General features: G+C 33.3%; 2 protein-coding genes across 5 annotated transcripts; both read right to left on the bottom strand.

The window, feature by feature from the left end:
• Positions 1-1,360: 1,360 nt before the first annotated feature.
• LOC107226234 (cilia- and flagella-associated protein 20) lies at positions 1,361-4,464 on the bottom strand. The gene is made up of 2 exons (XM_015666977.2): positions 3,652-4,464; positions 1,361-1,788 (listed from the first exon to the last, which is right to left on the bottom strand). The coding sequence occupies exons 1-2, from the start codon at positions 3,925-3,927 to the stop codon at positions 1,483-1,485; spliced, it is 582 nt and encodes a 193-aa protein (XP_015522463.1). The 5' UTR covers positions 3,928-4,464; the 3' UTR covers positions 1,361-1,482.
• Positions 4,465-6,437: 1,973 nt separating this feature from the next.
• LOC107226246 (double-stranded RNA-binding protein Staufen homolog 2) lies at positions 6,438-21,884 on the bottom strand. 4 transcript variants are annotated; one of them, XM_046738887.1, is made up of 10 exons: positions 21,449-21,884; positions 20,683-20,760; positions 19,423-19,631; positions 15,487-15,621; positions 13,853-14,377; positions 12,951-13,162; positions 11,726-12,061; positions 11,126-11,654; positions 10,832-11,040; positions 6,438-9,619 (listed from the first exon to the last, which is right to left on the bottom strand). In XM_046738887.1, exons 2-10 carry the CDS (start codon positions 20,733-20,735, stop codon positions 9,368-9,370), a joined length of 2,460 nt encoding a protein of 819 aa, XP_046594843.1. In that variant the 5' UTR covers positions 20,736-20,760; positions 21,449-21,884; the 3' UTR covers positions 6,438-9,367. The 4 variants fall into 4 exon arrangements, with proteins under 4 accessions (XP_046594843.1, XP_046594844.1, XP_015522486.1 ...); XM_046738888.1 differs by lacking the exon at positions 21,449-21,884 and adding an exon at positions 21,273-21,341; XM_015667000.2 differs by lacking the exon at positions 15,487-15,621 and having other exon boundaries at positions 21,449-21,881.
• Positions 21,885-24,374: the final 2,490 nt, after the last annotated feature.

Here is a 24,374-nt window from a genome sequence, read left to right as displayed (position 1 = left end):
AGGTTTCACGATCACTGAGGTTGAATTATCAATATATAACTCTAAGAATCGAAGAAATTGTTACGGCCAAGGTAAACTAATAGAAAGTGGAAAGGGTTGTGCTGATAAAGGCAGTGGAATCGCCTCAATAGGGCCAGTAGAAATGGACTTGTCGTTAAAAAAAGAACATCTTAATTTAAACGACAAAATATGTATGCAACTCAGAAATGAGTTAGATACTGCATTGCTCCAATTAAAATCAACACAAGTTCGTGTAACAACGGAAATGGTACAGGATACTATTGGAAATATTGTGAAAGGCAAGATCCACGTACCTAAATCTGATTTTTTCACTGTTAAAGAGGCGCAGTATATAAAAAAAAAAGTTTGCAACGAAAGCATGTTCAAACATGATACAGAGACAGCACCATACGTTGAGCATATAAAAAGTAGTAAAAATACAATCGATGATTTCATTAAAAACTTGGAAAAATACTCAGGAACAGAAATCGTAAATGTTTTGTTTGAAAGGCAAACGTATGACTCTGAAGTGGAATTTAGAAGTGTTTAAAGTTGAAATCATCAATATCCTGTAACACACAGTTACGCATTAATCAAAGAAAACCCATATTATGAAAATAAAATCAGATTAGTCGAAAAACAAAGTAATTATTTGCGTCTGAAACCTGGACCAGTTCACGAAATGAATTTATAACTTCACAAAAAATTGTAAATAAAAGTACTTCAAATCTATAAAAGACATGGTTATTTCATGCGTTGTCCATAAGTAAAATTTTTTTTTCAATTGAGCAATCATTAAAACTTGGAATATTCACAGTTTGCAGCAATTTGTTTCCAAATCAGCGAAAAAAAAATGCTTTTAAATGTACATAATAAAAAAAATCTATAAATAATGTATTATCGGCAAAAACCATGTTTTATGTTTATAATTGATTTACACCTTACAAAATTATTTCGATTCTTGTAGCTGAGGTTTGATGGGAACTTCTCATCGGATGATCTCAAGGAGTCTCCGAATTTCATTATATTATTCAATTTGGAGGAGATATGCAATGATAAAATATAGAAATGTGTCTGATTATTAGTAATATCTGTAGTATCATTGAACTCACCGTGTGAGTTGAAGAATTATTTTTCATCTGCATTTTTGAAGTGGAGATTTGTATAAAAACAAACAGATATGACGTTTGTATTCAGAATTCTACGTGTATTTTCGGACCTTGCAAGGGTACATCAAAAATAGCGTTTAACGTTTGGTTGTCCAGGATTGCAAGATTGATAGACACGTTAAAACTGAAAAGAATAATCTTGAGTATCATGATCAAAACAGGTGTAAATATAGTCATGATGAAACAAGAAATGAAGGCACATGGAGAGAAATATTTATTCTATAAATTATGTCTAGTTTGCATTCAAGTATGCGGTAAGAAAAGGAAAATCTTTGTTGTATGAGTTCATTTTTAAAATAGTAGTTACTTAAAATCAACACTTTGCTTTGTTTTGTATAGGAAGGAAGAGCTTAAATTCTGCAGGTAGCTCATCTTCCGAATAGAGTCTATCAGAAAAGTACACTCTGCGTATTCTGCAATTTGCGTGAATTTGAACCCTCAGAGTTTCTACATAATTTGTCCCATAAGCTCTTCGGGTGAAGTCCGCAAGGTTAAACTGGATTTGGTTCCATCCATCATCCAATCGCATTGGCATTGTGCATATAAATGGTTTAACTCTTGTCGTTGACTGATAGTTACTTGCTCGAAATCTGCGTCGGACATTTTTATCGTCTATTACCTAGGGATAAATTTGAAAAAATGTGGAATAAGTTAACTAATTGGAAGAATGTGATTCATAATAGTATCCCTCATTGTCTTTGTTTAGTGCTGTTTGATTAATCAAATAATCGTAATTATTTCTTAATTAATAGGAGCATGTAACATAGAATTAACATTTCTGAAATTGAATAACTTTTGTGCAATTTTTATACTTGAACAAATTTAAGAATTAGGGTTCAGAATCAAATAGTAATCAGATTTATTGGAAATTTGATTGTTCGAACATTTTCAGGAAAACCCCTTTTAACTATTTTACAACGAAATTGTGCTGTGAAATAGGGGAAAGCTTTCTGAAAATTGGGAGTATTAGGGTTCCAATATTTATTTATGGTACTGACTAAATAGAACAAAATTAGATACGCACTAAGGTGCCCGTTATTTACGCCGTTTTAGAATTTTTTTCGATCGCACCCCAAAAATATGTTCAAATTATAGAATAAAAAACTCCTTTGTAGATATAAAAATTTTTGGACAATATTAACACTAACGGGGGGTTCTGTTTTGTTTTTCCATTAACAAAAATGGGCTGAAAGAATCAATTTGACGCTTGAACAATGTTTATATTTCCAACTAGATATAGGAAAAAATAATTTAGGCGAGCGCAGTTATTCCATAGATAATGGCACTCATTGAAACTGTAAAAATTGTGGTTTGTGAAGTATAAGCGAGTTTTGACATGCAATATATTTTTTTTGTCCCTATACTAAGTTGGAAGTAGAAAACAGTATTCTCAAGCAACGTTGCATTTATTTTTTTTAGACCATTTTAGTTTATGAGAAAAAAGTAACTTACTGGTAAAAATAAGGAGGTTTTAGGCGGAATTTAGGGAAAACCTTCAGTTTTAGAGTGCTTATAAAGCTACCTTTCGGCAAAAAATACCGTATGTAACTGATATCAAACTGACATGTTTAGAAATTAAAATCTCAATTGTACTATACACACTAGACTGTTTCAGATTAGGGTACCTGAAGTTCGAGAGATCACTTTCAATCGAAAAGTCAAATTACACTGATACTGAGTTTCAATAAGTAGTTCTTGTCGGATCATTGAAACCTAAGTGAGCATGAAAATGTAAACTTCACCTTAGTGACCTATTCCTTCATTAGTGGAACTCAGTATTGGTGACTGTTGAAGTCTTTCAACAAGCTTGATCAATTGCAACTTCAGGTTCATGTTTTTTCAAAGAATTTTCCAAATAAATCATGTAGTATGATTTGACAAATGGACTTGCTTCATTTTAATATAAATTATAATATATTTGCTACCACAGCTTGGAAAGTTTGTTCCATTTTGTCATTTTGATTATGCTACAGTACTCGAGGGAGGATATCATAAAATGAACCCATTCAAGCTTGAGTGTGAAAGATCTGCTTCCTCTTGGTGTAAATAATATGCCATTAGAATGGGACTTTATTGTAGTAGTTTAACCACCAGTTTTCTTATGGGAAAATTTTGCATTTTGTCCTTGAAATTATAATAAAAGGTACTTTTTCAAACAATAGCTAAAAAATTGCTAATTCATTATTCTAAGCATATGGCAAATGGTTGCATTACATTGAAAATAGAATAGAATTGGCCTACCTGTAAGATCCATGGATCTTATCATAAATATTTATCGATTGATTCAGTGCCTTAGAGAATTTTGCTTATAAGTGATAAACCTAATATCCTTTTAAGAACGATGAACAAAAAGAGGACCTAAAATAACTGAGAAACTACAAATCCGTTAGGATGTCCAAAACTTTCAGGATCACTGAAGACCATTGAGCAATGCAATAAATAAAAATAATAATTGGTGAAAATTTGATCTCTCTCATCTTACCTGCACTTCAAATGTAAAGTATTTCTTCAGGTTCTTAATGATCATCACCAAAAATGGCAGTTTTATCCCGAGAGTTTTTCTCGGATCGGCTGGACATGTTATGTAAGTGGTGCTGACATTACTACCAAGAATTTCCAAAACTAAACTCTGAATGTCATTGTCCGTGATCCTCTTTATGTGACCATTTCTCACTTTTTTATCCCAAATTTGCAGGGGCTTGCTGCCAATGCTGTACAAAATGGATAAGAAACCACTTTGGAAAGTATTCTTGAACATTTTCAAATGAATGAATACAAATTCCAATGGTATCGGTATTTCGGTAGATTTAGTGTCAGCGGATCTCGAAGCTCAGGTGGAATGATTACAAGTTCAAATTTAGGAAGTTTCGAATGTCCGAATTATACTGATAACCCAACTTTTTATTCATATATAATTTTTTACTCGTTATCGAAGCTTTAGAATCTGTATTACTTCACTACTTTTAAAACGAGTGATCTAAAACGGCTGACTGTAAGAAACACTTATTTTTACAATATACGGCTCGGAATTTGAGCAACTTTTCGTGCAGATTTGACATTTTATCTTAAAAATTTAAAGAGTTCTTTTCCGAGACACATGCTCCGGGGTTATGATGATGTTTGGATATTTGTTTGATCGATACCATCATGATTATACTGCAATATAAGGTGGGAAACTGGGTATTGGTGGAAATACTCGCGACGAGCCAAAACTTTCAGGAGAGGCTCGGAAATTCGTATGATTACTCGACTGTCGGCTGACACAGACTGTGCGCATTGAGGTGAGTTTTCATAGGCAGCAAAAGGCAACAGCAGTGTAGTAACTTACTAGATGTTACTTTACACCAGTATTCATAGTCACTAGGTTTGTTCGTGCTAGCTACGACACTCTACACTCGCGAGTGTAAAAAGAAGTAGGGTAGTGTACTAGGGATTGCTGGGGAGTGTACGTCGGCTTCTCGAGTGTATAGCGCGAACGCAATAGTGCAGAAGGTACAGAAAAGTGGGGACAAGAAAGTGGCGCACGTTACGTACAGTCGTTTTTTCCTCGAAACACTTATTAATACAATAAATTAGTATATAAGATAAAGCATCTTTGGAATTTGTTAACGAAATCTTTCATACCTTATGTTTTAAGTACACCGTTATCAAATTGAATGTTGTTTTTTAAGTAAAATACTGTACTGCTTTGTTCTGATTTGTAGTGAGGTCATAGGTTTGTTGTCACTCGAGAGTTTTAAGGTATATATCGCATCACAGTTCACTAACGTGGTGGAAAAACCTGTAGCATTCTTGCGAATTGAACCATTTACACTTTTTACACTTGGTCTAGACCGAGTGTAAAAAGTGTAACGAAAGTCTAGTGACATTTGTAAAACGAACAGCGCCATCCGACGTCACGTCCGCTAAAACGAACGCGCAAGTGTACACTTCCCACGAAGGTGTAGAAAGTGTAGCTAGCACGAACAAACCTCTTGCTTTGAGGAACAAGGATTCCTTGTATATATATATATATTAGGCTGATTCAAAAAAAACGGCTAATTTTTTTTTTTCAAAATCCTCACATAAAAACTTCCGAGAAGGTGTGAAAAGACGCCTGTAAAAAGCAGAGCCCTTAATATTATTATTAAGAGGTCGCGCATCGGGAATTTCTATTTCCCGTTTAAATAACACAGGAATAAATTTTTTTAAATTTTGCGATTTCGTATTTTTGCAACGGCTCATTGAATTAGCGGACCAAAGCATATTTTTGTAGAAAATTTGACGCTCTACAAAAAAAGTCCTTACAAAGTTTTCGATAGTCACACTCCTTCAAAAGTTATTCGAGGTCAAAGTTGAACTTACAAAAAAATTCAATGTTTTTTTTGTTTTTCGATGATACTATGAATCTTCTCTCATTATTTTGTTATAAAGAGGATAGATTTCGGAACAATTACATTTTTAAATAGTCAAGTGCATCAGTTATCGATTCTCCATGATAACATGTTTATTATTTAACATCGCATTTTTGTAAGGTAACTTTATATTGACTCGATGGGAAAATTAATGATTGAAAAAGCCCAATTAGAGTAAGATATACATATTAAATATTTCTTTATAACAAAATAATGAGAAAAGATTCATAGTATCATCGAAAAAAAAAACATTGAATTTTTTTGTAAGTTCAACTTTGACCTCAAATAACTTTTGAAGGAGTGTGACTATCGAAAACTTTGTAAGGACTTTTTTTGTAGAGCGTCAAATTTCCTACAAAAATGTGCTTTGGTCTGCTAATTCAATGAGCCGTTGCAAAAATACGAAATTGCAAAATTTAAAAAAATTTATTCCTGTTTTCTAAACGGGAAATAGAAATTCCCGATGCGCGACCTCTTAATAATAATATTAAGGGCTCTGCTTTTTACAGGCGTCTTTTCACACCTTCTCGGAAGTTTTTATGTGAGGATTTTGAAAAAAAAAATAGCCGTTTTTTTTGAATCAGCCTAATATATATGCTTATATATATATGTACTACTCACTACATCAGTGATCTAGGTAAATTATATTACTTTCTGATTCTGCCATACACTTGTATTTCTATACTTATTGAACTTTTATCGTAATGGTCTATTACTTGTTTATCACCGAATGAAACAAATTCTGAAGGGCTTTTTATTTGAATAATATTTCAGAGTTTAAGATGGATAACATGAAATTTTCATCAGTTTGCACAGTTCAAGCTGGATTTGCAAAACATCTCGGTTATCATCATCTTGCATAAAAAATAAACTGTTGACTTTTCAACATTTTTGTAATTGTTTATTGATTTCGAATACAAACCGACAATGTTCGGAATGGTCAAACCCATTCTTGCCAAGTCTATTCTGTTAGCTCCACCCTGAAGACCCATAAAAACTTGGCAGGCATTGAAAATTTCCGTAGTACTAATTTGTAATTTTTGTACAATTTACAATAATAAATTGCTGCTGCCTCAACGCAGGAATAAATTATAATTTTTGACAATTTGTTATTGTTCCAGAAATTAAAATTATAATTTAGAATTTACAACTGGAGTGAGGCTATCTTTACTTTCCTGCTGTTCAACTACAGAAACTTCATATACTTCAAAACTGATTAAATTGGATGTAAGAGACATACACAGACTTGGCATTACATGACTTCCACAGTCATCGGTTACATTATAAGTGAGACAATTATTTAATCGATTTGCAGAGAAAATCATGTCGCAATCGTAGCCAACAGTTCTAAAATTGGATATTTATCTTGTTCAACTATTTATTTTCGTTCCAAAACGAAGAATCCATACTACGGGTATTGACGATTTTAATAGCAGCATAAAAACTCATGATCAGTACATTTCTAACGGAATCAATCCATACTTCAATATCTGTGAAGTTCGATTTTTAGCATAACTAACTAGGATTATGGTTAAATATCAAAAATTGTTTTTAGAACTGTTGCGCATAAAATTATTTTTCCCAAATATCTTAGATTTTATATTGATTATAATACTTTAATATTTTACCAACTATCTCTATAAGGCGTGTAATACATTAATGTGGGTAAAGTAAGGCTCATTTGAGCTTCATCTTCTGGAGTTACATGATTCGTTTTCTATTGAAACAGCCGTGCCTGTTACTGGTAGTTAACAAGAACTCCCACTGGTTGACTCACTGTTTAGAACGTGATTTGGCATAAATGTAATACGAAATATTCCTTATCAGGAAATACCTCATACACTAGAAGATACTAGCAGTAACAAAAAACATTGTTGCATATTATAAATTGTTTGCTATATACATTTTTTGAATAATTTAATATATACGTTTACGTTGGAGCTACATTCCAAAAATCTAAATCAGGTGAAAGCAAATTCAAAATAATTCCATCCGTATCGAATTTTACTGAGCCTTTTTTTGGGCAGGAGCTCAGCCCGGACATTGCTGCTAGTATTTAACTGTTATGCACTTGTAGCCGAATAATACCACCATATCGTATTTCGTTCAAATCAGTAATCCAGGGGATGGGAGGTCCTATTGTAAAACAATTTTTGGCTTTACTCAAGTTTTGGGACTCTTCAAATTTTTTTATCTCAAAATTTTTCATTATTTGCTACATCAAATTCAGTTGATATTCTGTTATATACAATTTGTAGCTGAGTTTCATGAAAAAGAATTACGAACCCCATTCACACATAGACCCATGTGAAACTACAATGCGATATCTGGGAAAATGAACATTCATCAACTTGTGAAGTAATCTATAAACAACTTGACAAAATGGTAAGTATATATTGTAAAAAACAATGATAAAGAAAAAAAACGCGTGAATATGAAAACAATTCACTCAGAGTAACTTGCAATGTTTCAAACATCTCAAACGCTTGCTTAGCGTGAAAAAAACTTGGTATATTAATTAAAAATTAACGATCATTCATAGTTTGAAATTTTAATTAATATTGTAATGTATGCAATATGAATAATGAATATAAGATAACGTTGCTTGGGAGTTTCAGCACAGAACTTCACGTACATGTCTATGAAAATAAAATTGAAAACCAAAGCGTCAGTTACATTTTAAAAGAAAATTAAAATAAAATAAATGTGCAACCTAATTTTATTTTGCCTCGATCCTGTACTGAGCTCCAAATTGCCTACATCCATTATTATATTATGTGAATGTTTTTTTTTTTTTTTATCTTTTTTCAGTATTTTTTATTAACGGTAATATTTCAAAATTCGATACGTCGTATGAATCTAATTCTTACATTTAGAAGAATTAAATTAGAATTGTTGAAAATAATTACAAGACGAGACGAATTTGAAATTTTACCTCTGTATGTTTATCAAAACTTCCAATTCAACATCTTGTACAAAGTAGCGATTTCCAGTTTACAAGTTATTCATGAAAGCTTTGATACATCTTTTCTTATCTCTTATTACATTAGATATTAACATGAATATAACCTCAGAGTGCTTCTAGGCCCTGTTTTAAAAGCACGTTGGAGCATAGAACAGTGTACATCAAATTACCTATCTTTTTCCGTTTTTTCTTTGTATTTTCTGTGATTTCAATTTTCAAATATATATTTTATTTTATGCAACACAACTCGACAGATTTGCTGTCAGAATCATCTAACAATATTGGCTGATTTTGTATGCATGATACTTGATAACTTTATTATTTATTTACGAATATTGTTATGAGATTTTGATAAAAAAAAAATTGGAATAATAAATATTCATGTTTTGTACAAGAATCTATCTGAGCGTTAGATTAAAATGAATCGAAAAAAGAAACTATTGATTTATATTCGGTTCACATATCAGTGTTAGGTAATTAGATATAGTTTACATTCATGGCAATTGATCTGTAATGTCAGAAGATAGTTATAGATGGCCGCATTTTATCTCAGATATCAAAATCCATTGATTTTGGAAATTGTGGATATTATTACAGCATTGAATTAATAATAAGAAATTTTCATTACTTTGTTGGGCTCATACATATAATTTCTATCAAATCAATCTGTATTGTTTGCATAAGAGCAATTTTCATTTTTCGGTTTCAATACTAACACGAGCTTATTTTCCAAATACTTTCAGTACAACAATCACATGTCAATAGAAAGCACTTAGCAAAATATAAAAAACACTGTTAAATTAAAATTGAATCGAAATTTATCCAAAGCCCGTTTTCATTTATTTGATAATGGCTCCATTTAGCATGTTGTTTTTAACTTGATTACTAATGTGTAAGCCATCCCCTGAGGCTCCCTTATCTTTTTTGTTTTGCGGGTTTGTTACATTGTCTAAGCCAAGCTTGCTGAGAGTGCGCAAAGCTGTGAGCGCAGCTTGATCTCGACTTGCATCTGTTGTTGGTCCAGCACCATGACACACCTGGGGCGGATCAGTGCTCAGAGAGACAAGAGAAAGGAATTCGTTATGGTTGCCCTAGAAATCGGAGAATCGATATTGGATACATGGCACACACTTCATTCGTGATGGTGGGAGATAATACCATGTAGTATCAATCAAGATCATTATAAGATGTGAAATCAAAAATTCCTTAACCAGTGTGGCTACTCAATTTGGTTTTGAAAATGCTCCTGAATGTTTCATTTCCTTGATTGAAATAACGTATTTTTCTTGACTTTTTGCTTCGGCACATGGTATTTTGTATTACTTTATCTGTATTTTTAAAGTTGCTGAAATTGAATTGTTCTTTAATAAAAAATAGAGAAGGTCGGAGTTTCTAGTAAATGTGAAGTTTCTGTTTACGGCATACACATTCACATTCTTATTAATCCCATCATTATTGTGATCGAATGAAGTAAACCAACAACTACAAGTATTTAGGCGTTTGTTGGCAATTGCCAAAACTTATACTATAGTTGGTGTGGTATGGGCAAAATTTACGCATAATATTATAACTACCTCGGTTACTACCAGAATGTACCTAATCGACAAATAGGGTATAGTGAGGTACCAGCATGGTACATGAACCGCGATGGATTCGGGCCGATTTAAAGCAGGAACTTCCGATCGACAAATCATTTTCAAAATAGGTGCCATTGTAATGCTCATTAGGAATTTCAAGTATACACATTGTTTTGTTTAATAGTACGCAATTAAAAATACAGTCACATATGTTGTACTCTCACGATGCAGTCATTGTGGTAAATTATTTATTGAAAATAATGTAAAAAACACCTATGAATTTGAAAAAATGGTATGGAGAAATATTTTTGAATAAAACAACAGCATAATAAGAATAGCACTACAACAAAGGGCCTAACATCTACTACGTGTAGTGATGCGGAAATGATAACCCCATAGTTGGTGTAAACACAATAAAAAATTTTAAAATCAATTTCAAAAATCGGGAAATTGAAAACCAAAACCAGAAATAATACAGCAACCTAGATTGGCCGTTGTAGTCCAGCAGGGTAATTGTTTTTTATGTGTCATTCAGATGTGGAAAATGGTTGGTTCCCCCCCACTGCCATCACTGCCACCACCACACCATTAAACCCTGATCGTCGTATTTGGATAACATATTTGACACTTGAATACTACAATGATTTTTCATAACTTATTATATTCTTTGTTCCACCTGAATGTAACCTTTCATAATAATGAATATACGTATCATGTTGAACATACCTTTGGAAAGTCGCTGAACTGTATGTCAAAGCTTAGTAGCTGAGCCAAATACCTCAACTGATCTTTGGGGGAAACAACGGGTGTCTGATGCTGTTGCTGACCACGTAATTCCTCAGCTACAGCTTGAACACTGGGTCCTCCACCAAGTTTTGATTCCTGGCCTCCATCTACCAACAGAAGCCCGGGAACTAGTTGTCGTCCAGTTGTACCTGGAATTTGAATATATGATTGACTGACTGTTGCTGCCAGATCCACAGCCGTAATTATCTATACCAATCATAATAAAGACCCTACCGCCAACAGAATGATTCGGAATTTCGTTGACCTGATCTTCTTCTAAGAACGTAACCTTCCTTGGTTTTCCCTCAGAATTTTCATTATCTCCTGTCTTGATTGAAGGCTTAACTGGCTGAGGCTGCGGTTTACTATATCCCAATTGCATTAGTAGTGCTTCAGCAGCAGCTCGTTTAGCTAATTTCTTATTTGGCCCAACTCCTTGAGCAGAATTTGATCCGACAGTAACTTCCATGATGAATTCTCTACGTCGTGGAGCGCCCTTTTCATCTACAAGTGTATAAACCGGTTCTCTTTCGCGTTTTGCTTGTTGAATTTGGATGAGACGAGAAATGGGATTCACTTCCTCGGCCGCCTCAGGCTCAGTGCGAGGTTCTTGATAAACTTTTATGAGATTTCGTGATTTTTTTTTGGTTGCTGGTGGTTTTCGTTTTAAACGCTGTACAGAGGGAGTTTGAATTGTAAGAGGAATAGGAGGGAGGCGTTTTAACTCATCCAGCATTAATTCTGCGGCACGCTTTTTCGATACCTGAAAAAAAAATTTTCAAGTATAATGGAATATGCTTATAGACGTAATTTTAAACAAATCTGGAGGCTTACCTTCTTTGATGATCCCTCTCCAGTTGTAGTTCTATCCCCAACTGTACATTTGGTAACAAAAATTCGGATATGTGGCTTGCCTCGTTCTGATACAACTTCGAAGTTTACCGAAAGGCCTCGTTTCAATGCCGTCTCATGAACAAGCGAAACAGGGCTTTTCAATTCCGCATTTGGATCATCTATTCCATTCAATGTTCCATTGTCGTTTGCAGCACAAGTGTTTGTTATTTCTTCAGGCAATGGTAGCTGGCGCAGTTGTTCCAAAGCTCGGCTAGCGGCGTCGTGGCGTGCAGCCTGTCCAGTAACACCTCTTCCAAGAAATTCGCGGTCTCCAACCTAGAGCAATTAGTTACGTTATGCTTTGTTTAAAAGCGACAAGATTTGTCGATCAGCAAAGATGAATTTTAGGCAACGAACCTTTAATATGAAGAATAGGAATTCTCGACCTCGTATATAATCTATTATTGAAGCTTGGTGATCGGTCAATTATGTAAACGTATTTTTTGTTAACGTTTCGGCCCGGATATGGGCCCTTCTCAGAACGATTTATTTATTTAACTGTCAAGAACAACAAAAGTTTTTTATAAGAAAAGTACAATCAGACATTAAATACAGTAGATGTAATACTCTTAGGGCTATTATATATTATAAGTTAATGAGTACAATTTTGATTAATTGAAAAAAAGATAGACTTAGAGAGTTATTTACCTTTTTATAGTAAGCGGACTAAGATACAGTCGAATTCATAATTTACAATCTGTGGAGAAAATGTTCTTTGAATAACGGTAGTCAATGTCGGATCCTCTGGTTGTTTAACGTGTAGGAGTTACAAGTTGGAGGTCATTAATTAAAAAGATTAAAAAACTATGTATCTTCACAATCTATATGTCATTGTATTAAAAGGTTTTAAAGAGGTTTTTTTAGCAGTAAAATTAGTTTGCACAATGTCCTAGAAAGTGGAGCTGGGATCTTTATGACTATGTTCTCCATGTCTGACAAAAATTTATTTTTTTAGTACTCATTAACCTATAATATATAATAGCCCTAAGAGTATTACATCTACTGTATTTAATGTCTGATTGCACTTTTCTTATAAAAAATTTTTGTTGTTCTTGACAGTTAAATAAATAAATCGTTCGGAGGAGGGCCCATATCCGGGCCGAAACGTTAACAAAAATACGTTTACATAATTGACCGATCACCAAGATTCAATAATAGAACGAACCTTTAATGTTACAACATAGAGTCCTTGCTGCTGTGATTGAAATCCACGGTTATAGGTTGGATAACGTGGGGTCAGCATTCGAGGAAAGTTTCCATATCCATGTGGCACAAACTGTTGCAGAGGGGCTGGAGGAGCCTGGCTAAATGTGTAAACTGTTGGTTCACCACGTTTCATTGCTAAAGCGTTTAATTCCACTGTTGGTGGTAGATGTTCTGAAATTATTGGATAAAATTTAGAAATCTGTGAATTCCCTAAAAATATTATTTCTTGGGGTGAAATGCAATTAGAGTAAAACCTGTTTTCTTAATAACTTTTTTTGAGTTTATCAATATGACATACATTGATATAATTGCAAATTAGACCAAATTCGAGTAATCCTTTTAGCTATTCGAAGCGCATGAAGTACTAATGGGTCAGTTATATAACTTCGACAAAATAGTGCCCTCTCCTACATTCATTTCTCATATAAGAGCTCGTCCAATCAAGTAATAATCAATTGAAAAATGAAATCGTAACTGGTATCTCTTGAACTTTTGTATGTCCCTGAGATTTACTTTGTATTTCACTAGTACCGCTGACATACATACTTTAGCAGATTGCCTGTTTGCTATTACCGTTTTTTATTTTGGAGGACTGGATGAATAAATCTTTGTTTTATTTTTTTTTTTTTCTATTACAACATAAATGCAGAATTTCGATATTTTACGTTCACGTGCCAGAATTTTATCTTTACATTAATATTTCGAAGCTCGAGCAAGAACTTTCATGTTCCCATTGGAATTTACATAATTTAATGACTCAGTTTCATAATTATCGCCAAATTAGTCATGTAACCGACCCCTTAATGTTAAATTCTATGTTATTAAGACAATCGGCAATGAGGGTGCATTATTAATTGTTACCAGAAGCAGCAGGACATTTTCCTGGATGTAAGATCCTCATTGCCCTTGCTGGTTTTGGCGGTGGATGTCTGTACCAGGTATCTTCAAGTGCTTTTGTGGCTGCGCTATGCTGTGCTTTTTTAATGCTTGGACCTTCGGCAACAAATTCTTCATCACCAAGTTTTAGAGTAACAGTAAACTTTTTTTTATGTGCAGGGCCTTCTTCATTGGTTAATCTATACTGGTGTTGGATTTTATTAAATCTTGCGAGTTCATTGACGAGACACATCGGAGTTTTCTCTTTCATGTTTGCCAAATTTGTATTATTTGTGTTGATTTGGTTCTGATTTGATGGACTCTGGTCCCTGGACTCTCCGTTGTCTTCATTCGGAGGTGAATTATTCTGTTCCGCATTCTGTTGATTATGCAGTTGCTGTTGAGACAGTTGGTCAGTTTGATGTTGTCCTTGTTGAACAGTGAGTTGAGTGGGAAGAGTACCAGCAACTGTATTGCTCTGGTCGATTAATCCAACGTTAGCCATTACGCCTGGGGAAAGTTGAAAATTAAGGTTTACTGCTACGTAATTATAAATGTTAAGAAATTAAACTTATTAAAGGAGGTTCATCATCCATAAAGCATGTTTGCTCTTATAATTCAGTGAGTTCGAAAGAAAAATACAATCTTAGTAAGCTAGAAGTTGTCTCCAACCAAGGAGTCAACATTTCTTAATCGAGAAATTCAATTACTAAAAAACCGTGGAAAAATTCAGGAAAAAATTACAGCAAGTGAAATGAGTACCACAAAACCACTACGAAAATTTAAAAAACTTAGGGAACCTTTGTTGAAGATACAAAACTTTCGAAGTACCGGGTATTACCGGAAAAAAGAGTCTTTGACTGCAGCACAATGTATTTTGAATTGCGTTCACTCACAAAGGAATTTTCTTAATATCATAACTTGCATGTCAATTCGTTCTTATTAAAATTATTCAACAGTTTTTTTTCTAAATATTTTGGCATCATCTTCATCAAAGGAGTAAAACCTGTTTCAATATTTGTAATCTAAATGTTGGATTAACTATACTAAAATTGACCACTCCAGTGTTTTGCTGTTTATTTTTCATTGCTGATTTCAGCATCACTGTTTAATGAAATATTTGTGAAATTTAAGCTGAAAATAAAAGTTGCATAAGAATCGATTAACAAACTTGAAATTTAAACACACGCTGGTGATGAAGTGGCTAAACTGAAGCCTGTTGAATTTATGAACCCAAGCATTTGGTTTTTTGTACTTTTTTTTGATTTCGTTAAGAAAAAAATTAAATGGCTTGACAAACACAAATCTAAACTCTGTATAATTTCAAATGGAATCCCATAATTTCTTCCTAATATATAGCACAAGAATATTTTTAAAGATTTTTCAAACACAGTTTAATGTTAAACGTTATTTTATAATGAGTTACCGATAAAAACTACATGCCCCTTATGGACGTGTGTAATTCCCAGTTTTCCCAAACTATAAAAATACCTGATAAATTCTAGTTTCACCAGTTTTCACCATCTGTTGCCACCCTAAAATAGTACAGAAAAAATGTCTACTTATTTCTAGGCTTAAATGGTAAAGTATTATACATAAAATGCTAAACTTAAACAGACCTTCTATGCAACCTGTTGGTCCAAAAAAGAGTCGTAAGTCTTCAGCAGTGTAGTTTAACGAGGAAAGATGTTTTTTTGCCTCTGCCACATTTAGTAGAAGTAACAGACTTGCCACTATTGCAAAACAGTGGCGGGCTGATAAAATCAAATAAATCATATTGAAAATGGAGTTTGGTAAAAATTCTAAACTTGTGGCTCTGCCGTAATAATTTATCACCCTACAATTGCATCTAAAATTTTCTTCTTAGAACAATAATGTAAGTAATAAAATAAATATTAGCATTTTTCAAATCTAGCAGAATGGTTGTAAAAACTGAAATTTTACATTTTTTTACTTCGATAGATATTCCAGCCAAAATCCATGGTTTTTTTGCCCAATATATTACATCTTCCAGAACTTAGATTCTTTTCACACACTTACAGCTACCTTATACACTGGATCCTCTTATCATCACCTTGCTGTCTCGGATCTCATATCGCATCAGGATAATGCTTCCTCTACTCCTAAACTGCAAATAGCTAGTGCCTTGGATCTTTCCTTCCATAAATACACACTCACGTCATCTTCGATTCCAACATCTAAATTCACTTCTCTGCACTTTTTCCTCCTTGACATTTTTTCATTGTACTCCATATATTTTTTACAGTAAATCAATTATATACTCAAACATTAAACTCCTCAATCCAAGTTTCCCTTCTTTCTTCTTAACCTTTGTATATGCACGTAATCGGTAGGTTGCAAACCTAAAATATGCTATCAGTGATGGCCGCTCATCGTGATCACATCATTTGTCCCGTAATAAATGTATACCACTTGTAAAATTTAAGAAAAAAAAGTTCGGCACAGTATGCTTCAACAATTTTGCTATTAATATCGATGTTTAGCTTTTATGTTATAAAGTTACGCATTACTGAGCCGTTACTATCACTGTTTTATAACATTTTGCAAAATTTCTGTAACCATGATCGAAACCTGCCATTTCCCACCTTAGGTCCCCAAATTTGCCACATAAAAATTTTGGGTAACTCGTTTTACAGAGTGTCATAAGACTTCCATAGATAAAATTTCAACAGTTGTCTACAATTTTAGGCAGAAAGTCTAGCGCTTGGGACTGATAGATAGAATTACGAGCAAAGTACCATTACCTTCAACCCTTTCGGCCCGATCGGTGACTATGATCACCCAACGCCCGACGCTCGCTCTGTCCGAGCGGTGACTATAGTCACCCAACGCCTGATGCTCGCTCTGTACGAGCGGTGACCATGGTAACCCAACATTATGTTATAATTTTTTAAGCATTTTTTTTACGAGCGACTGCACTCGCTCTGCGTAAGATAGCGTGGTATTGTGCGTCTGACGGGCGCTTGCAGTTGTTCCGCAAGTACGGACGCTTGCCGCGACTGCTCGGTCAGCGGGGACGGAGCGACGTAGAATGCGTCCGTAGCGAAAGGGTTAAGCAACTAAGAATCTGTTGTAAGTATATTCAGTATTTTCGTGGATTTTCCGGAATCCCTTGATTCCGGACGATGATGATGATTACACAAACAAAATTGCTAACACTATTATTGCCCAAAGTCTGAAACGATTGTATTACTTTGAAGAGAGAAAAGTATGAAATGAGAATTGATTAACCAGCACTTCGACGTCCCTTTGAAGGATCCAAACTTATTGTACCCGCTAGTGCATAACTTTATTGTAACTTCATTAATTGTTGAGACACTGTCATTTTTGCTGAAAAATTGAAATCACTCAATAATTGGTATTTCCAAAGTGTGGTGGAGTCACTCTGTGGAAGAAATATAAAAATTGATCATTTGATTTTGTTTGTAATACTGCTAGTTTAAAGTTTGGCACGAGAAATTGAGGCTGCTGTAACGAAATAACCTCGCTAATTGTAATTGAGCTTAAAGAATCTGAGAGCATACACGGCAGAACCAAAAGTTTATACAGAGCTCATAACATTATATTTTACATGTAAATAACTTACTCTTCATTTGTGGAGTCATGACTATTTGCAACTAAATTATAGGGCACACATATCTGATGAGTGATCTAAATAACAGCAATGACTAAGCTCGTTTTCGGGTAATTCCCTGTATATTTGTAATATCTGCGTAATAAACAATCTGATAATTGGGCCGGTAAATGGCGGATTGAATGCGTTCTAAAAATCACGAGTTTCGTGACCACTACAACAGTGTCTAACTATGTTGAGAACCTTGAGCGCGATCCACAACGCAACGCGTACTCATGCGGCTTAAGGATATACGGGGCATTCTATACTCAACCCACCTACTGCGAAAATTGATATTTTTGATTTGGCTGAAATTTTGCTGTACTTTCACATTCTGTGAAAAAAGATTCCTTGTTATGTTTAAATTTTTTCGTATAGCTGTTCGAGTAAAATATGAAGTTTTAATTGAAAAAAAAAGTAACTCAATATTGAAAATTTAAAAAAAATAAAACGAGCGTTTCCTCCCCAATGAAACCGGCGTAAAATTTGTGCAAAAGACAGTGGTATTTTTGAAGATTTCTCAAAAAAAGAAATCGATCGATACACCTAAGTTTAAAAATAAGATTTTAATTTTGAAATGCAAAAAACTTACGTATAAAAGCTTTTGATATTTTATTACATTTATTGATTTTTAAAAAAGATAGAAGCATTTAAAATATAAACGAGTAAAATTTTCAAAAATACATAACTCATCAATGGCTAAACGAAATAATTTAAAAAAAATCAAGGCCACTTTTTTCACAGAAAAAAAAAAAAAATAAGCTAAGTTTCAGCCAAATCAAAAATGTCAATTTTTGCAGTAGGTTGGATTGGTATAGAAAAAGCGTTTTCAAAGAAGTAAGAGCGACACAGTAAGTCTACGTATTTTCTCTTTCTATGGTAAGAGCTTACCTATCGAAATTGACTACCACAAGTAATGTTTAGCCCAGTTTTTCTTTGAACTTTCGAGGCTTTGTGAATTTTCAAGAAATAAACAATTACATCAAATAAAATCATTGATACAGAAGCAGTGTATAGAATGGTATCAACAATTACTCATACTTCACGTAGTCTCTTGCTATCATCTAATTTCAACAAAACTTCGCAAGTTTGTAGTGTGAAATTTTCACATTAATAAAATATATTGTATGCATAAAAAATGTTCAGTGCTAACTTTATGGTGATAAATCCTCATGAAAAACATCTGTCTCTACGTCAGCAAGACATGTAGAAATGATATATCTCGGCGTACCTGCTTAAAAAGGCAAATTGTGCCATACAGGTTTAAAATCTTCAGTAAAACAATTATAAATTATTTCTATACGTGTTTCTAAACTAAGTCCATTAAAACCTTCATACTAAGTTACGGCTATTTAACGTTGAGATATGCCTTTTTCATTAAAGATCACTAATAATTAATTTTTCATAACGAAATTTGAACAGACTCAATTATGTAATTTATCACATATTTTCATTCCCTCTCGGAGAAATCACAAGTACACCATTTGCTGAATAAATTATTTTTTTCAATAAAAGGCAAACTGACTTATGAAAACTATTTATATAGAAGAGCAGAGTGATGGTGAAATATGTGAAGATAATTTAAAGTTGTTCAAAGATATTTTGCAGAGTTGGGGTGAAAGTTGAAGAAAATTTGGTTCGAAAATATCACTTATTTACGGTGATAAGATGAAGTGAAAACATATATAGCAATAAATTACATGAAATGATATTGAAATCTGAGCTTGCCCTTTTCTATGTCATTGTTCAATTGCTTTTTCACAATAAACGAAAAAAGAAAGCACCAGAACATCAAAAGTTGTCATGTACAATGAAAGTACATCAATATCTTCAATTGTTAAACTGTTACATTGATTATTTCGAAATGAAACAAATTACTTTGTAATTGAAAGTCGGGTGTATAATTATGAATTGAACATACCATTAGTGTGTTGCGAGTTGATTCCAAGCAACACTGGCTGTCGAGGATTGTTCTGAGGAGCGATACCGTGTGGTATTTGGTGAGGAGGATGTTGATGTGCAGCCATCGCTAATTGTTGTTGAGGGTGCGGTATGTGTGGACTTCGATGTTGATGAGGATGCTGCGGCTGGTGTGGATGCTGCTGCATCGGATGCATAGGTCCTGCCATCCTAAAATCCATCATTTCATGATATCAGTTAAACCACGTCCAAAATTTTGTAATTTATATAGATTAGAGACCATTTCGAACTCATTTTCTGAAATTTTTGAAAATTGATAAACTTACCAACTTATGAGAATAATGAAATAATTTGAAATTTCATATAGCAAATATTTTTATTTCATCAAATCACCTTTGGATATATAATTCTTGAAAACTGCAAATTCATATGGGATCCTATCCCAGTTTCTTGTGGATAGACACATAAGTATAGGTAGTAAAAAAGTGTATTACATCTGTATGTCTACATACATAAATACACTCTCTTATGAGAACTTGGAACAGAATCTCATATGAATTTGCAGTAGGGTTTCTATTTCAAAATGTGATTATCAGACACATTATTTTGTTGTAACTTTCTATACTTTATTTGCAAACATCATTTGTGAAATGAACCTTTCATGCAAATGATAAAAAATAAAATTCCTTTTCTCAGAAATAATTGAGGTAGAAAAGTTGGAAACTTTAAACCAAAAAAAAAAAAAAACATTGAAAAAAGTACTGTTTTACAGTTGTAGAATGATTATGAAGGACTTAAATTTGCAAAATAAGAGTACTTTCTATATTCTTTATTACACTTTAACGAATTTTAGACAATCCCAAAATTCCAAGATAACCATTTTCTGCAAAAGGTACTGTTATATTAACATTATATAAACTTTAGTATCATAGACGTATAGCTTGTAAGACATTGTAGCGAAATACATTTTAATCTCAGTTTTCTAAAGTTTGATATCTAGAATTAAAAATGATTTAGTTAAATATTTATGAATTTTTTTTATTAGGAACAAATGAAACTGTAATGATAAATTTATTCAAAATAAAGTGAATTATTACTGTATATAGAAAAGCCATTTTTTACATTATTTTGAACACGTGTTCATTGGTATTTGCGTTTTTTCTTCAGGGTCGACAGGGGATAACCAGATATGAAGGCCCTTTTTTTATTTTGTAATGGTAATTTACAAAATGCAAATGTTATTTGAAATAAATATACACACCTATTCTGCTCTCTGAGTTGATTTTGCATCGAATGATGTTGGTGTCGCAACATCCTACCAAAACCCACTCTTCGAAACCTGAAAGATGAAAAAATAAATAGAAGTTGAATTCAAACATATTAGAGTTAAATTTTTAATGCATGGTATAACCACAAATCATGAAATAAACAAGTTCGTCTTAAAGCTGAATTCTGTGTGTCAGGTTCACATTTGTGGGTAAATTTTTTTTCATTCTGTATCAAATTTTCCCGAGAGAATTACTCTGAAAGATTGACTACAATAACTAAACATTGGTGAAATATTTGTAAAGTTTTTAAAGGGCAAGAAGCGGACCGTTTTGCAGTCAACGTAAAATAAACAATACTCCGAAAAGCGCAACAATTAACTTGGAATTATTATGTCACGTAATCATTAGCATGTAACATAAAAGTTTGAACCTTTTTACGGATTAACGTGCGACACACGCGTAGTGAAATTAAATCATAAACACTGTTAACTATTGGGATATTTATTGTTAGAGTAGAGTGTGAAGCTGGTTTGTGAAGGAAAGTTAAAATAAGCGATCGCTCAAGATTGCTTAATTAATATACCGTTTTAATTTTTTCAGCGAAGGTTAGATCGTTGAACGACATTATCTGCCATCGAATGATCATTCAATTCATCATTGTAAAGTAACTATTATCTATTAATAAATCGGTCAATACACAATGGGCTTGGTCCGGCGAGGACCGGAGTGCGAATGATAAACCGAGTGGGATCTCCTTACCGAAAGCCCGTCTATTTCACCAAAAACTTCTGCTCTGACGACGGAGGAATTTTCAGCGAAACAGATCGCGTCACTTAAACGAACACTTTATGCACCCTTTTACCACGTTTGGCAAACAGTAAAGAAAATCAGTCTGTAGACTAAAATGCGGCCATTTTGATGTGTGATCTGAGCTCGCCGCCGTTGCCTCCCTAGCGAAGTCAGCGTAAGCATGCGACAACGCATACACCGATTCGCCCCACCTGCCGCTTTTTTTTCACTCCGACATCGGCGATTTTCCCACATATTTCCAATTCCTACTGTCAATAATTGGGGAAATGCTGCATCTTTCGGTCCGCGGGATAACGTCCTAAGATTCCGTGATAAAAATCTCTCGTTATTTGAAAAACTCGATCGCCAAATACAACGAAATTACTTTCGTCGGATTTCGGAGTTGAACGCCCGTCACGGCACGTTGTAAAATCAGTTTATAACCTAGAACTGGTACGAAATTAACCTGCGACGAATTCCCGGTCTCCATTATATCATTACTTTGATTACGGTAACCCGCTTCATAGGTAATTGGGCAAAAAATTAACCGTTTACTACAGGTACTGAAGTCTCATGACCGGAGTTCCTATCCGTTCATACAGGATCTGTTTAATTATAGATTTCTCCATGACTGTAAATAAAGGAAAATATCACATGTATTTTCATACTTCTGCGATTCGAAATATTTACGGAGTGAAAATTATTTCAGGATGTTATTACGAGAAATTATACACATATGCTTAGTAATCGAATCTTGTGTTTGTAAAACAGAGCAAGTCGTCTGCAGCAGAGAAATCACCGCATTGATAAGCAAATATGCTTTTTAATTTGATGTATAGATAACTTTTTATTGGGCAAATGTAAACATGTACTAATGATTTTCTCAAGCTCTTTTCAGTCAAGCGTATTTCCAACGAGATACGACCTATGAGTTATTGCACATTTCTATACCTATATTTTCCTAATATTAATTTATTTCTTACATAGATTTCTTAGATTTTCCGTTCAGATATTTATTGAAATATGCAAAACGTTACAGACCATGAAATCTTTCCTGTGTATAGGCTAATTTGTGGTATATGTTATACCATGCCTATTCACCTTCACAACTTCACCAGATATTCGAAAATGGCAAGAAATGACAAACCCCTAATCAGCTTATTGAAATCCATTTTATTGTTTTGTTTCTTTTATTCTCATTCACCGTATTTTTTTTTATTTTTTTTTCTTGTGAAATATAAATGTAAAAATGAAACGATTGTTTCAATATCAATTTTAATTCTATTTACAATTTACAATATTTACACGGTAAGGATAGTGCACTACGTTAATAGTAGGTATTTAAAAAATGTGCATTGTTTAAAAAGAGAACAACCTCATAGATTATATTATCATTTTTAAAACAAAACGAAACTTGTTTAATCGAGATGTGAAAACATGAATATTTTTTTATACTAGAGGAAAATTTTAACACAACTTTAGGCGTCATAAAATCTTATAAACACTATCACAAATATGATTACTCGACAAACAATTTTCAGTCAGTTTTAACAATCTCTATCTTCTTCCAAGGATTTTTACATGGTTATCATGTAAAATTAAACTTTCTTTCTGTTTCATTTCTGTGTTTTTCAGTTATTTTCAGTGCAAATACCTTTATGTATTAGCTCTGTAATTATTTGGACAATACTGTCAATTATCCTTTTCATATCAAAGAAACCATCTACACAAGGTTGTTATTATCAATCAGATAACTTGGTATAGAATCATCTTTGATGACTTAAAAATGTCAGAGAGAGAAACTTCCTTTCACACGTTAACTACTTATCGAATATCTTCGCAAATCAATGAAAGAATTCAACTTTCATTTCGTACCTTCTATAGTGCTGTGCAAGCCGCTGGAAACAGGCATGGCAGCCATTTTTAACATTTTTGTTTCGGATTTTAACACACGAGTTATCGATATGAAAGTCAAACACACTATTGGCTCATACATCAATTACACATAGCGAATTGTAAATACGTGAGCTATTCTTCGAAACATGTTCTTATAATCGATAAATTACAGAATCGCACTTAGTGTTTTGCTTTATTTTTAGTAGGAGCTATTAAGCGTATAGCGTCATTGTCCAACGGACTCAGCTGGGCTCCAATAAAAAAAAAACACATTACTTACATCATTAACTTACATTAAATATCTAAATCTTTGAACAATAAATAAAGATCCATTTACTGTACAGTGTGCTAAAAATTTTGTAAAGGGCAGGACATATTGATATATCTTGTTTATGCTATATCTATATTCTCAGTGCAGAAGTAAATAGATGTTGACATCATCAAATAAATTTTCTGAAGATTCTTCTTACACATTACACACGACATTCAATTGTAACTCACCTAAAATTTCCAACATACCGACTTATTAATCATTGCTTATTCATCATTTACCTAGAATCTGGGCAACTGTTGTTTTAAACTTCTGAGTGAAATCATATAATTTTGCTATATAGTAAAACCAATCCAACATGGCTCTTGAATAACAGAGTAGAGTCATCATTATACTAAGGTCAGTTTTCCATTTTTTCTGATGATATCAACAGAATGTTTCAGTCACACTCTTGTGATAAATTATTGCCGCATGATCAAATATCTGAATATACAAACGTAATCGCGCTTTACCAGCACTATTAGAATAATCAAAATTTCAATTCACTGTATTTCATTGATCGTTGACTAGTTCAGAATCAAACTACACAATGCCGGTGTTATTGATATATTAATGGGTTCTGAATTTATAACAAAAAAATTACCTTGCTAGTATCCAGACTTGAAAGTGCGAGGAATTATTATTGAAGATTATATTGGAAACTCGACATTTAACACGAAGAATACTTGA

This window comes from Neodiprion lecontei, chromosome 4 (genome assembly GCF_021901455.1).
Source record: "Neodiprion lecontei isolate iyNeoLeco1 chromosome 4, iyNeoLeco1.1, whole genome shotgun sequence".
NCBI lineage: Eukaryota > Metazoa > Arthropoda > Insecta > Hymenoptera > Diprionidae > Neodiprion > Neodiprion lecontei.
The sequence above is the reverse complement of the archived record's forward strand: the minus strand, read 5'-3'. Positions and strand labels throughout refer to the sequence as shown.